Source organism: Setaria italica, chromosome IX, assembly GCF_000263155.2.
Source record: "Setaria italica strain Yugu1 chromosome IX, Setaria_italica_v2.0, whole genome shotgun sequence".
Classification (NCBI taxonomy): Eukaryota; Viridiplantae; Streptophyta; class Magnoliopsida; order Poales; family Poaceae; genus Setaria; species Setaria italica.
In genome coordinates, this window is record NC_028458.1 from 50676344 (window position 1) to 50690873 (window position 14530).

The window sequence follows — 14530 nt, forward strand, 5'->3', positions numbered from 1 at the left end:
GAGAAACCATTTCTTAGAGAGGAAACCAAGTCCTCACGCGCACCAATGAGCCAAGAAACCAGCGATTCTGCATTGGGGAGACCCAAGTAGTTTCTTCTTAATTACTGCAGGATCCTTTGCGCTTGCACCGCTGCTACCCATCACTCGAGCTCCTTTACATGATGCACAGAGGATCTGGTACTAGAAGGGAGAATGATTGGTTGGATTTTTATTTAGACTCTAGATAAAAAAGTTGCATTGTGAATGATGATTTCTTGATACAATATCCTAGACTATGGAAACTAGGTTGGTTTCTTCTATTGGGACTGCCCTGATTAGATTAGAAAGCTGGAACGTCCGAAGTTATGTTCAAGTTGAACGGTATAAATTGTACAAGTTGATTGTTCCAAGGAATTATTTTTGAAAAAAAAATTGCTGGTTTTTTAAATAAATAACTAAAAGTATGGGTTGGGGGTTCGAATTTACTCTCCTGTCTCCTCTAATCTCAAACTCAAATTTATTCTACTGGGCCGCTTTATGTTCCAACTGAGGCCGGACGGATCACACAGCCTGGCCTCCTCGGCCCGGCCCACAACGTGGCCGGCGGCCGGCTGGCCGTGGAGAGTGGAGGTGGCCGGCTGGCCGCTCTCTTTTCCGCACGATCCCGTCCCCACCATCTCTTATCCGCTTCGGCGCTTCCTCCTCCCGCGGTCCCGCCTCCTCCCGCTTCTCTCCTTCCCCGCAGCCTCACCGCGCCCCTGCTCGTCCACGCGTTCACTTTCACCGCCTCGCGGCAAAGAAGAGAGAGCTGGCTTCTGGGTTACGAATGCGCCGCTCGGCCGCGAACACCACGACGCGCATTTGTTGAGAGGCGGCCTGTACGGACCACCATCGATGGCGTTCCTCGCGCCGCCGCGGTTCAAGTGTCCACCTTCCACCCGCGCGGCGGTGTTCAGGGAGCCCGCCGGCGGCGCAGGCTCCCGCCCCGGTCGGGTAAACTGCTCCGTGTCCTCCACCGCAGTCGTCGATGCAGAGCGCCTCGAGTGCTTATCCGTCGGGCCGCCGCCTTCTCCTCATCCAACCCTTCCGGTAACGTCTATCTCCGTCTCGTCTGGCCCAGCTGTAGCTGCAAATTTCAATACGGCTCGGAGTCTCGGACTGGGGCATTTCTGAATTGTTCGTCTCATCTTTCCTTCGAATGCCGCAACCAGGGGGGTTTCGGTGAGGCGATTCTCAACAAGGAGGCCATGGTGGCGGCCGCGGCCGCGGAGGCCGTCACTCTGGCTCGAGCGGCGGCCGAGGTCGCCGGAGAAGTTGCCCGGATGGCGCATCAGGACCACCGGACAGACTTCTCTCCACGAGATGACACGGAGGACAGCTTCTTGGCAATAGAGTTGCGCCGCACCGAGGTGGGGTGGCAGTCATCCAGGCGCGCCGGCCTCGAGTTGCTGGAGGACGAAGAGTTCAGCAGCATTCTCAGCGACGAGGCCGAGGATGGTGACGATGACGGCGAGAGCACTGAGGGCGTCGTAGCGGTGAAGTCGGCGCGTCGGTCCGAGAGAAGGGCTCGGAGGGTGAGGGCGGCGATGAAGGCGGCTAAGTTTTTGAGCATTGGGAAACCCGTCAGAGCGTCCTCCTCGAGCAAGAAGCGGTTGAAGGGTTGCCGGAATCCTCTGGGTTGCTTCTATAAGATGACCGGCCCGAGGCTTCTGACGGCAAAGCAAGAGGTCGAGTTCTCAGAAGGCATTCAGGTAATAAAGGGGTGTTTGGATCTTAGTCCGGACTAAATTCATGTCACATCGAATATTCGGAGGCTAATTAGGAGGACTAAACCTGAGCTAAATATAAAACTAATTACACAGATGGAGGCTAATTCCCCAGACGAATCTATTAAGCCTAATTAGTCCATCATTAGCACATATTTACTGTAGCACTATATTATCAAATCATTGACTAATTAGGTTTAATAGATCCGTCTCGCAAATTAGCCTCCATATGTGCAATTGGTTTTATAATTAGTCTATATTTAATACTCCTAGGATCTAAACATTCGATATGACAGGAATTTTAGAAGCTCCTAGGGGCCTAAGACACAAATTAAAACGTATCTGCAGTAGTATCATCCTGTAGCCTGCCTGTGCTCTGTACTCTGAAGTTCTTCTGAATTCTGAAAGTGAAATGTAGAGTGTTGCAACTCCGCTTTTTTCTAGTGGCGTCATAACCAAACACATATGTGCTCATCAGTCCTAGATTGCTGAATCATAGCTTGTGAAAAATTCTCGCGTGCTTGATGCAAATTTGTGTACCCCATAGTTTGGTGTGCTCTTCTTGGTGGCATTATCAACATGGTGTTTGTCGTTGACAATTTTTTCCTACTGATCAGGAAATCAACGCACTATTTTCATCACCTGTTTCTGCCAATTACCGTTGTTCTGTTGCTACCATACCATCAGGCTAACCTATCATGCCTGGCGCAATGAACGTATGCAGGACCTCCTGAAACTGGAAGCTATCCAGAAGGAGCTCGCACACTATAACGGTGACGAACCGACATTCTCCCAGTGGGCAGCAGCAGCTGGAACCGATGAGAACACTCTGCGGAAACGCCTGAATTACGGAGTTTACTGCAAAAACAGGATGGTGAAATCTAATGTCAGGCTTGTAATCTCAATTGCAAGAGAGCATGAAGGCCCTGGAATGGATTTTTCCGATCTTATTCAGGTACTGTAATGTGCTTGTTGAGAAATAGGTGACACGTTGCTCTGTTTGTACTATTTCACATTCGCATCTCTGTGTCTCCGTGGCAGGAAGGGATGCAAGGATTGATAAGAGGCGCCGAAAAGTTTGATGCTTCGAAGGGTTTCAGATTCTCCACGTATTCTCACTGGTGGATCAAGCAAGCAATACGCAAGTCTGTTTTAGAACAAACCCATATAATTCGCCTGCCGGTATGTGTTTATTCCTCCTTGCATTTTGAACATCTTGAATTTGTCGACGTTGCTCGCAGCTCAGTTTTGATGTTACACTGTACCCACAACATTTCTCATGCTGTTCTGCAGTCGCACATGGCTGAAGCGAGTTCCCGAGTGAAGGAATGCCGGCGCCGGCTCCACCGTCAGCTGAAACGGCTACCCAGCAACGAAGAGATCGCGCTGGACACCGGCATGCCAATCCGGCGAGTGGAGGCCGCGATGAGCCTCCCAAGGTACAGCGTGTCCCTCAGCAGCAAGGTCGGGTGCACGGACGTGACATACCAGGTTCGTTCGTCCTTCCATGTTGCACCTGGTTGACGGCTTGACACACAATGGCGCCTGAATCTAACGCCTCGCATCACCTCGCTTCATGGACACCGCAGGAGATCATGCCGGACACCAGCGCGGAGACGGCGGAGGAGGTGCTGCACCGGTGGCTGATGAAGAAGGACGTGGACAAGGCGCTGGACAGCCTGAGCCCGCGGGAGAAGCAGGTGCTCCGGTACCGGTTCGGCATCGAGGGCGGGCGGCCGAGGACCCTGCACGACATCGGCCAGCTCATGGGGGTGAGCCGGGAGCGGATCCGGCAGATCGAGCTGGGCGCGTTCCGGAAGCTGCGGGCCAAGAAGAAGGTGCAGTCGCTGCAGCACTACCTGCAGCCGGCCGAGAGCTGGTAGCCGTGTTCCCGTGCCAGGTACACGGCACGGCCTGCATCGCAAACGTACACCGTCTTTTTGAAGGATTTAACGTATACGCGTCTGATCCATTCGTGTATAGTACGTGTATAAAGAGGCTGGAACATTTTTTGTATGCAACAATACAAGAACTGCATTCCTCCCATAAGTAAAGAACACGGTAAAAGCATAGAGACGATAAAGCCATCAGTTTCTGTCATGTACACAGCACGCACACGCCTACCCCGATGAACAGCCTGATCTGTACTGTACAGCACACTCTGAAAATTTCTTCCAAGTCACGGCATCCATCAGAAGAGAGCAAGATTTCCAAGATTGTTCTGGCGATGATCTACAAAGGCACACAGAAAGCAACACTCAATCAAAAAAAGAAAGAAAAAAAAAGGAAAAAAAGCCCTCAAATCTGAACTCGTAAACACGCCAGCACGAGCCGCCGGGGGCGCCACGCCGCCGCGCCCACGCAGAGCAGCAGCATAGGGCGCGTCGCACCGCGGCTAAACCCTCAACAGAAAACTCGAAAACTGGGGGCAAAAGATAGGGGAGACCCAAACCCTTACCCAGGCGCTAGGCAGGCGAGGAAGGCACCTCTCCCCCTCTCCCCTCTTCCTCCTCCGCCTTCTCCTCCCCACGCCGACACCTCCACCTCGCCGCAATGGCGCTAACCTCCCAAGGCATCTCGCTGCGCTCCCCGCCCGCGGGCCCCCGCGGCCACGGCGGGAGGCGCTCCTCCTCCGTGCCTGCCGCCGCGGCGGCCTCGCGCGGATGGGGGCAGCCCCACGCGGGGCAAGCCTTATCCATCTCGTCCGCCAGGTACGAATCCGCCGCTCATCCGTGGCGGGGAGGCGCCTCCTCCTCCGCCATACGCGCCGCCGCTTCGACCGGCGCGCAGCACGGCGGCGACCCGGTCCCCGCCGAGCCCAGAATCGAGCTCCCCGCGGTGTTTACCCTCTTCTCCGAGGCCGCTAAGACCGGCGCCGCCTTCTTCATCGCCTCGTCTGGCGCGGCCTTCCTCCTCGGTTCGTTTGGCGGGTTCGGTGGCGGCGCCGGGGGCCTCTTCGGCGGCGGGGGCGGTGGAGGCGGCGGATGGGGCGCCGGGGGCGGTGGTGCCGGCGGCGGCGGTGGGGGCTTCTGGTCCAGCTTATTCTCCGTCGGCGCGGCGAACGCGGACGACAAGTCGTCGGGGGATTGGGACGCCCACGGGCTCCCCGTCAACATGACGGTGCCGCTCACGAAGCTGAGCGGGCTGAAGAGGTACAAGTTGTCCGAGCTCAAGTTCTTCGACCGTGCTGCGAGTGGGGGCGGCGCCTACACGGGGCCAGAGGATTCCTTCTTCGAAATGGTGACCCTGCAGCCCGGTGGTGTGTACACCAAGTCGCAGCTGCTGAAGGAGCTTGAGACACTCGTCTCCTGTGGCATGTTCGAGCGGGTTGATCTGGAGGTGAAGCCCAAGCCAGATAACACCATTGGTCTCACTGTCTCCTTTGTGGAGAGTGTGTGGAGTGCTGCAAAGCAGTTCAAGTGCATCAATGTGGGGCTCATGTCGCAAGGGGGGCAGGTTGATTTCGACCAGGATATGACAGAGAGGGAGAAGATGGATTACCTCCGCAAGCAGGAACGTGATTACCAGCAGCGTGTCCGAGGTGCAAAGCCCTGCATCTTACCGGAAAATGTACGCGGGGAGGTACTGGGAATGATGAAGAAGCAGGAGAAGGTGAGTGCCAGGATGCTGCAGAAGATCAGGGACCATGTCCAGAAGTGGTACCACAATGAGGGTTTCGTATGCGCCCAGGTGGTTAACTTTGGAAACCTTAACACCAATGAGGTTGTGTGTGAGGTGGTTGAAGGTGACATCACCAAGGTGGAGTACCAGTTTCAGGATAAGCTTGGAAATATTGTTGAAGGGAATACCCAGCTTCCTATCATAGACCGAGAGCTGCCGCAACAGGTATATCGGTTACAACCATCACTAAGCTTGTTACAATGCTTAGCTTTTGGTAATGCTTGCAACATTCTATTTTGACCAATGTAACTCATTTATGAGCAGCCCTCTAGGAAGGTTAATGCAGATTTATAATTAAAATATCCTGTAGCATGCAAACTTACTTACACTTGTTGTTAGTCATTCGGTTTGCTGCTGCTGGTCTTGAAGAAAAGGACAAATCTTGTGCTTACCCTGATGATGTTTGACGTGCAACATGTTTAATTTTGATTCTGCAATTCTCATTGTTCTGACATGAATTTTCTCCTAGCGTGTTTGCGACTTCCATTATTCAACCTCTAATACCTCTACTTATCTTATACAGCTTCGACCAGGCCACATCTTTAACATTGGAGCAGGGAAACAAGCTCTGAAGAACATAAATTCACTTGCTTTGTTTTCCAATATAGAAGTGAACCCACGGCCTGATGAGACAAAGGAAGGGGGTATAGTAGTTGAAATTAAGCTTAAGGAACTGGAACCCAAGTCAGCTGAAGTAAGCACAGAATGGAGTATCGTACCTGGTCGTGAAGGCAGACCAACTTTGGTAATGTACCTATTGATCTGCAATAATCTGTTCCTTCTGGAATCTTATATATAAAATCTTGACAACAGCTATTTGAATAAAATACCTCTTGTTGTTAATTGTGCTGTGAACCTTATATCCTTCTATGGCTACTTTCTTTCAGGCATCCATTCAACCAGGAGGAACTGTGTCATTTGAGCACCGGAACATCTATGGCCTAAACAGGTCAATTGTTGGTTCTGTTACATCCAGTAACCTGCTGAACCCTCAGGTTGGTTGGCAATCAACTTTCTTCTGTGAACTTTGTTGTTTCCCTGCTTTTGGTTTCTGCTACCTTGGTCACTTGGTTCTATCTACTATTCTACTTGTAAAAGGAATGTGTTTAACAATGAGCTAGTTCATTGTGGCATTCTTGATCTTATATTAGACTGTCATATTGAAAGCGCATGTGTCATTGTTTACAAGTTCATGTCCAAAAACCATACACTTTTGTCATTCAGAAGTCTGAAACTTCAGTGCTTTTCTGTTGAAATATATTTAAGTATTATGGGCCTTAATATATTCCATTATGATGGGAGTTTAGCATACTGGCAAGCGATGCATTTTTCTGACAAAAAGTCGATGTGTCATTGCTACTTTGTTAGCATCATTAAGATACTGCTGTGTTTGTTGGTGATGTTTTCTATATGTACTTGGATAGACTAACATCTGTCTAAGTGTCTTCTTGTGTGTTTTCTACTTTTTTTTTGGCAGCAACGCGCTTATATTTTTTACATTGTGAACTTATCTATGTTTTTTTTTTCTTTAACCTTTAGGATGATCTTTCATTCAAGCTTGAGTATGTCCATCCTTATTTGGATGGTGTGGACGATCGTAGTAAGAACCGCACATTCAAAACTAGCTGCTTCAACACCAGGAAACTGAGTCCTGTCTTTGTTGCTGGTCCCAACATGGATGAAGCTCCACCTGTTTGGATTGATAGAGTTGGATTTAAAGCCAACATAACTGAGGTTTGCACAACATTATGTTTGCTTAATTTTATGAACAGTCCTATTCAAGAAATATTTGTAACATAATTAAAATACTATTTGGATTCTCAGAGCTTCACGAGGCAAAGCAAATTCACATATGGCCTTGTGGTTGAAGAGATTACAACACGCGATGAAACTAATAGTATCTGTACCCATGGTTCTCGAGCAATGCCTAGTGGTGGTTTGAGCATGGATGGGCCTCCCACAACCCTTAGTGGTACTGGAGTTGATCGAATGGCATTCCTACAGGCCAATATAACTCGAGACAATACTGAGTTTGTAAATGGTGCAGTTATTGGAGACAGATACATTTTCCAGGTAAGCTATCTGTACCCTCGTGGTTTCAAGGACACACATTAAAGTAAGCCTTTGAGGCTCAAGCGTTTTCCTTGTGGCTCTAAATAAGACTCTTTAAGATAAGACTCATTTCTATTTAATTACTTGAAAAGGGACATGGCAGACCCTCTTTGTTAGTCCCTCCATCCCAAATTGTAGGTCATTTTAGGCTTTTCTAGATACATAGTTTTTGCTATGCATCTAGATATAGGTCATGTCTAGATACATAGCAAAAACTATGTATTTAGAAAATCCAAAACGACCTATAATTTGAAACGGGGGAGTATAATCTTTTGATTAAGTATTGTTTTCAGTTCAAGGCTTGGCACAGTGCACCAAACCATTCAGTAAAACTTATGATTATATGTTGTTTATCTTCATTTTTTTTTTGGCTCAGTGGTCTAATTGTTTTCAAACTTCTATGTTGAACTTGCACTGGTTCTTATTTAATGGCTCCATGCTGTTATACTAGAGTTTCCTATGGTAAAATACATAGACTGAATAAAGTTTCCTTGGTTGCAGTTGGACCAAGGTCTTGGCATCGGAAGCAAAAACCCATTCTTCAACCGTCATCAGCTTACTATGACAAAGTTCATCAATTTAAATAATCAAGAGAAAGGTGCTGGCAAGCCACTACCAGCTGTTTTGGTTCTTCATGGTCATTATGCTGGTTGTGTGGGAGATTTGCCAAGCTATGATGCATTTGCACTCGGAGGTCCTTACTCTGTTAGGGGCTTTAGTAACGGTGAACTAGGTGCTTCTAGGAATATTCTTGAGGTATGCATTATCATGGAATTCTCAGATTTCAATATCATGCATCATTCTCATCACCAATAAATATATTGTTGCCGTACATATGTACTGATTCACTGCTTCTGAACTTGTACCTGTAATTGACACCATGGCATCACAGTGTTATATGGTAACTAAAGTTTATGTGTCTGTTATCTATGCAGCTTGCTACTGAGTTGCGCATCCCTGTAAGGAACACCCATGTGTATGCATTTGCTGAACATGGCACTGACCTTGGGAGTTCTAAGGATGTGAAAGGGAACCCTACAGAATTCTTCAGACGTGTTGGTCATGGATCTTCATATGGTGTTGGCGTCAAGCTTGGGTTGGTAAGAGGAGAGTACATTGTAGATCACAATGCTGGTACAGGGACCATTTTCTTCAGATTTGGTGAGAGATTTTGAGTGCACTTCATTCCACCACTTGGGAAGGCACATATTTTCGACGCGGCGCTGTTTTAACACAGCTGAAACCTGAAGAGTGATGCTTGTGGGCTGTGGTAGGATTCAAATGGCATTAAAGCTCTGCTGAAATAATGAAGCTTTGTTATTCCCTGAGGAAGAGTGATAACTAGTGTGAGTTGAGTTTTTTATTTTAATGTAGGATGTAAGGTCAGGTCTTTCGGGGCTTGGAGCTCATAAAGGAATATGAATGTTCACAAATTTGGCCATGTCTCCTGTTTTGACCGTCAATTGTGTTGGCATCGCTTCTGTTAAAAATTGTCAAGTCGTTTCACCATCTACCATTTGTTCAGTTGGTTAGTATTACAGTTTTGTTCCATTCTCATATTGTGTATTGTAGCGAAGCTCTAACTTGTCATGAGTCATGACGATGCCTTGGATCTGAATGTTGTCATTCGTCTGCGGCTTGTTTTTTCCCCCTAAACCAGACTTGAATACTGGCTTCAAATTCAAATTCAAAACGGACAAGATTTGTGTTGCATAGTTTTAAGTATGATTATTTTGTAGAGCTTTTGATAGTGTATTTTAGATAATCTCGGAAATAAGTTTATATGTTGATTTGGTTGCTAATTAAAGTTTACCTGTGAAAGTTCTTAAAGCTGCGGGGCGAATTCAAGAAATTACAGCAGATATCAATATTACTGGAACATTAGAGTCGTCACCTGTTTACGAAGTTAATTACTTATCTTATAGTACCATTAACAAGAGGGACGTCACTTCGATCGGCTTGCATTTTCCCGTTCGAATTCCATGGATGAGAACCTGAACGGACGTAGAGCTCATGAACGCAGGCGCAACATCCAGCAGCTCATGGATGAAGCAGCTGACGAGTGCTTCCTGGCAAGGCCACCACAGCCGCGTCCTCCACCTCTTCTTCACCAGCCTCCAATCCGGCGACCGCGGCGCGGTGGATCCGCACCCCGCGGCCGTTCCCACGGCGCTCCGCGCCTGCGCGCGCCTCGGGAATGCCTCCTCCGGTCGCCTCATCCACGCGCTCCTCCTCACCCGGTTCCCGTCCCTCTCCTCCGACGCCGTCGTCTCCACAGCGCTCCTCGACATGTACGCCAAGTGCGGCCTCGTCGCCAGCGCCCGCAGGGTGTTCGACGAAATGCCTCGCAGAGACGACCTCGTCGCCTGGAACGCGCTGCTCGCGGGATACGCGCGCCACGGCCTCCCGGAGCGCGCGCTGGCCCTGACCATCAAGATGAGAGGCCAGGGCCTGCGCCCCGACCTGGTTACATGGAACGCCGTCATGTCCGGTTTCGCTCTGGCCGGCGACGACCACATGGCCGAGGACTTGGTCCGGGCCATGCAAGACGACGGGTTCCGGCCCGACGTGGTCACCTGGACATCACTTGTCTCCGGGTCGGTGCTGAACTTCCATTACGACAGGGCGCGCACACTGTTCCGGAGAATGGTGTCCACCGGCACCCGCGTCCTGCCAGGCTCGGCCACGATTGCCAGCATCCTGCCTGCCTTCGCCAATGTCGCCGACGTGAAGCGTGGTAAGGAAGTCCACGCCTACGCCATCGTGGCCGGCATCGAGCAAGACCTCACAGTAAGTAGCGCTCTGGTCGACATGTACGCTAAGTGCGGGCTCGTGCTCGAGGCGCACCGGCTGTTCGACAATATGACGGAGAGAAGCACGGTGACATGGAACTCCATGATTTTCGGCCTCGCGAATTCCGGCCACTGCCAAGAAGCCATCGGCCTCTTCGACCGGATGCTGCGTGACGGAGCAAGGCCGGTCCACCTGACGTTCACCGCCGTTCTAACGGCTTGCAGCTATTGCGGCATGGTGGAGCTCGGGAAGGGCCTGTACCGCGCCATGAAGGAAGAGCATGACATTGAGCCGAGGCTGGAGCACTACGCCTGCATGGTGCATCTGCTTGGCCGAGCCGGCAAGCTCGCCGAGGCGTATGATTTCATCAAAGCCATGCCCCTGGAGCCCGACTGCTTCGTCTGGGGGGCGTTGCTGGGGGCATGTCGGAGCCATGGCGACGTCAAGCTTGCCGAGCTGGCAGCGTCCCGCCTGCTGACCGTCGAACCGGCTAATGCAGCTAATTGCCTGCTTTACTCAGACGCGCTGGCGAGCGCAGGCAGACAGGATGATGTCCTGAAGACGAAGAGGTTGGCAAAGAGACGGCGAATGAAGAAGCTCGACGGCTGCAGCTGGCTAGAGCCTCCATAGGCGAGGGCGTAATCATTCCTCTGGCATCAGAAAAGAACAGAATTGATTGATCATGGATCCACTGTTGATTATTCGCGGTTCCTCAGGATTGCAGAAGACGGGCATGAGGGTTAACACCATCTAGTTAACCATCTAATCTCCCTTCCTACAGAATTGATTGATCATGGATTCACGGTTCCCCAGAATTGCAGAAGCAAATGCGCAGGAAGGTAACATTCATGTTAACCTCATCTAATCCCCCTTCCTACATATGGATGTATTGGATGCTACCACGAGTATAAAAAAAATGCTTGTGCAGACTACTGAAATTAGCAGAAATGTTTATCATTCACACTATTTACTCAACGTTTAGACACGGAATATTTATAACTACTTAATCACAGCGTAACTGGGAGTTACTATACAAGCATAAGCAGCATTATGGTATTTAGTTATTTCAGAACAGGATATTATTTACGTACCAATCCCTAGTTACATAACACCCGAAGCACTTATAAGTACAAGGCAGTAGCACGATCCCACAGCTTCCTCTCTCATGGTGTCATGCATGGTCTACCTCCAGAACGATCAATGACTCTGGAAGTTTGATCCACCATCTGGTGCTGGGCCTAAAAGCAAAATCATTCCACCCCCAGCTTCATCTCCTGAGCCTGTTCTCTCAACAGGGGGTGCCCTCCTTGCAGAAGCTTGGCGCATTGGCTCGAAGAATCTACCAGCCACATCAGGAGGTTGCTCGAAAGATTCCTCCCCAGGCAGAACAAGGAGCCCTTCATTCCGGAGCATGGACGGTTCATTGTAGCAGGCGATCCACAATGAGTCAACGAGCTGCCTCTCTTCCCGTGCAGCATCCAGATCTTCAGGAGTCATCCTCCTTATGCTTTCTACGCGTCCCCGGAGAAGCCGTCGTAACCTGTCATGCTCTGCTAGTAGACTCCTATTTCCCAGTGTCATGTCCCTTGCAAGCTCAAGCAAGCCCCCTAATGCTGCTTCTCTAACACCAGAGTCATTACTGGATGCCAAGCGCATCATAAGGTGGGGGAAACCTAGCTGCGCAAATACTGAGCAATCTGAATGGCTTTCGCTGAGCAGATAGTGAGTCAGACTCAATGCTTTCCTGCCAAATAGGGAAAAACATCTTAGAAAGAACATTTAGCAAGGCATTTACCCAAAAAACAGCACTAACAATCTCATATCAATTATGTTACCTCTGAAATCTTGCACTCTCTGAATTCAATGCATCTCTTAGTCCTGTATATCCATTGGCTAAACGAAATGCAGCAACTCCTGGTCTGTTGTTTCGTATCAAGGCTGAATAATAAATAAGAACACCATCAGACAAGGCAATTTATGATAAAATATACCCTTACCATCTAAAAATGCGGACAAAATACTTACAAGATAGAGCACCAAGAGCTTTTATGCGGGCAGTAAGGTCAGGATCTGATCTGAAATTGGACAAGAGGGGCTCAAAACCACTAGCTTCCATGACCAACTGCTGGCTGGTTGGATTGTTCTGAACAACTGTTGTCACCACATCAGCTGCTTTTGCTCGGATACGGGCGTCAGAATTTCTGAGGAACTTGATAACTGGAACCAACCCACCAACAGAGTGCAAATCTATAACACAGCAGAGAGGAAAAACAAAATAACCGTGTAAATAACAAATAAATTAGCATAAAAATCCACAGTTTCACATAAAGAACATTTTCAATTAGGTCAATGGATATTATTGCTTCATTGTAAACAGTTAGTTCAACATCCAGTCAACTTTTTTTTCCTAACGGATCAGCTCCCCTTGAAATTTTGTATGCTAGCATATTGAAAGGGGAAGCTGAGAATTCACCTGAACAGCAATATTCTATTGCCAAAAAAACCACTATAGTTGCCTCCATCCATTTGTTTAGCCACCTCAACAGAAACTACTAATGCCATTGAATCATCCAATGATGTGAATGTATTCAGTTTGACACCAGTAATGCATGCCTCCAAGTGCTACCATGGTCTCCTACAGATGGAATTGTAGATTTCACTTAAAAGCAGATAAATTTGAGTTATGTGTGAATAAGTGCAACATTCATAAACCTTATAACATGCAGCAATTACCAACTGACACATTAAATATCAGACAGCTCCCGAGGAATTTTGGGTCAAATGATGGGTAGAATAATGTGCAAAGATATGGTCACAATGAGCCATCCACATCAAGGGCCCTCAAGAATCCCACAAAGGAGGCACCATGTTATATACCACAATTGGAGCCATATTTAAGTCAGGGTGGGGCTATACAAAGATTATTACCATAAAAACAGAAGCTAGTTGCAAAATAAGATACAAAACATGTGATTTTGTGAACACCTGAAACGATAACAAGACATGGAAAAAATTAAACATGAACCTGGGACATACCATTTGCCATGTCGATAGACTCAACATGTACCTGCAGCTCACTCAACAGACCTGCGATTTTCAAAGCACATGGATTAGTATCAATGAGGTATGAGAAATGCCATGAGATACTAAATCAGTCATTCTATTAAAACATGCCTATAAAGGGAGAAATGCTATCAGATACTAAGTCAGACATGCGATTCTATTAAAACATAATATTAGAAGTACATCATAAAGGCGCATAGGAACATATCTCTACCGACCTAAAAATGGTGGAACTGGGAATAGCAGAGGTATTTGGTATCTAATCGAACCACAGAATATTCAAAGTCGAACAACAGAAAGACATTGTAAACTTTTTTTTTTCTTTTGTTTTCTTTTCAGAGGGGGAATCATTCCTTAATATATGCTCCCTAAAGTAAAATTACCTATTCGTTACAGTGTGCTCCAATTTAGGATCTGAATTGCCTATCTAAGCTGCAAGCTGCCTAAAGAAAAAAAAGGCTGACTGATTCCATTCCATATCTATCACCCTTTAACAGAAACGCATCATCCAACCTAAAATTTGACCGCTGAAATCGACACCAACCAACACTAGCATACGTGCTCAGCGAATCCCAGCAGGAGATAAGGGAAATGCAGCGTGCAATGCCGCAACTGGTAATTGGAGCCCATACCTTCGATATCGTCGTGGGTGATGCCCTGCGCCTCCAGGACGGCAGGCGGCGTGCTCATGAGCAGCGCGATCTCCCGCATCCGGCTCACCACGTCCACCATCATGTGCCGCTCCACCGCCTCCGCCAGCCACCGCCGCTCCTCCTCGCTGTTGATCGGCGCCACCAAAAACCAACACGCGCTTCAGCCACAGGCCACATCCGGAAGAAAGACACAAGCCGCCTTCCCACCAGCAATCGAACATCCCCCTTACCTGATGGTGCGGGACGGCCCGGCCCCGTCGACGTAGGAGAGGCTCCATTTCAGCAGCCCCGCCCAGCTCAGCCTATCCCCCGCCATCCCGTCCTCCTCTTTCAATCCTCCCTGATCCCACGGCGCTGCCGGCGAAACCAAACCACCGCGCGTCCGGTGCGGTTGCTCTCTGCGGTTCCCGAAGCCGGTGATGCGTGCGTGCGTCTCCCTCGTGTCGTGTGCGTTCGTTCGCGGCGATGCGAGATATTTCCGGT

The 14530-nt window shown here is 48.8% G+C and overlaps 4 protein-coding genes across 4 annotated transcripts; 3 read left to right on the forward strand and 1 right to left on the reverse strand.

Moving 5' to 3' along the window:
- The first annotated feature begins 655 nt into the window (after positions 1-655).
- Positions 656-3845, forward strand: LOC101769743 (RNA polymerase sigma factor sigB). Its single transcript, XM_004984876.2, has 6 exons — positions 656-1068; positions 1191-1730; positions 2470-2700; positions 2787-2927; positions 3039-3236; positions 3335-3845. The coding sequence occupies exons 1-6, from the start codon at positions 874-876 to the stop codon at positions 3626-3628; spliced, it is 1599 nt and encodes a 532-aa protein (XP_004984933.1). The 5' UTR covers positions 656-873; the 3' UTR covers positions 3629-3845.
- A 307-nt stretch (positions 3846-4152) lies between these two features.
- LOC101769342 (protein TOC75, chloroplastic) lies at positions 4153-9093 on the forward strand. Its single transcript, XM_004984875.4, has 7 exons — positions 4153-5591; positions 5950-6171; positions 6314-6421; positions 6966-7160; positions 7251-7499; positions 8040-8294; positions 8474-9093. Exons 1-7 carry the CDS (start codon positions 4299-4301, stop codon positions 8711-8713), a joined length of 2562 nt encoding a protein of 853 aa, XP_004984932.1. The 5' UTR covers positions 4153-4298; the 3' UTR covers positions 8714-9093.
- A 146-nt stretch (positions 9094-9239) lies between these two features.
- Positions 9240-11180, forward strand: LOC101762463 (pentatricopeptide repeat-containing protein At5g59600). Its single transcript, XM_004987011.3, has one exon. The coding sequence runs from the start codon at positions 9552-9554 to the stop codon at positions 10959-10961; it is 1410 nt and encodes a 469-aa protein (XP_004987068.1). The 5' UTR covers positions 9240-9551; the 3' UTR covers positions 10962-11180.
- An 89-nt stretch (positions 11181-11269) lies between these two features.
- On the reverse strand, positions 11270-14520 carry LOC101770154. The gene is made up of 6 exons (XM_004984877.3): positions 14278-14520; positions 14027-14172; positions 13368-13418; positions 12357-12578; positions 12167-12269; positions 11270-12075 (listed from the first exon to the last, which is right to left on the reverse strand). The coding sequence occupies exons 1-6, from the start codon at positions 14361-14363 to the stop codon at positions 11529-11531; spliced, it is 1155 nt and encodes a 384-aa protein (XP_004984934.1). The 5' UTR covers positions 14364-14520; the 3' UTR covers positions 11270-11528.
- Positions 14521-14530: the final 10 nt, after the last annotated feature.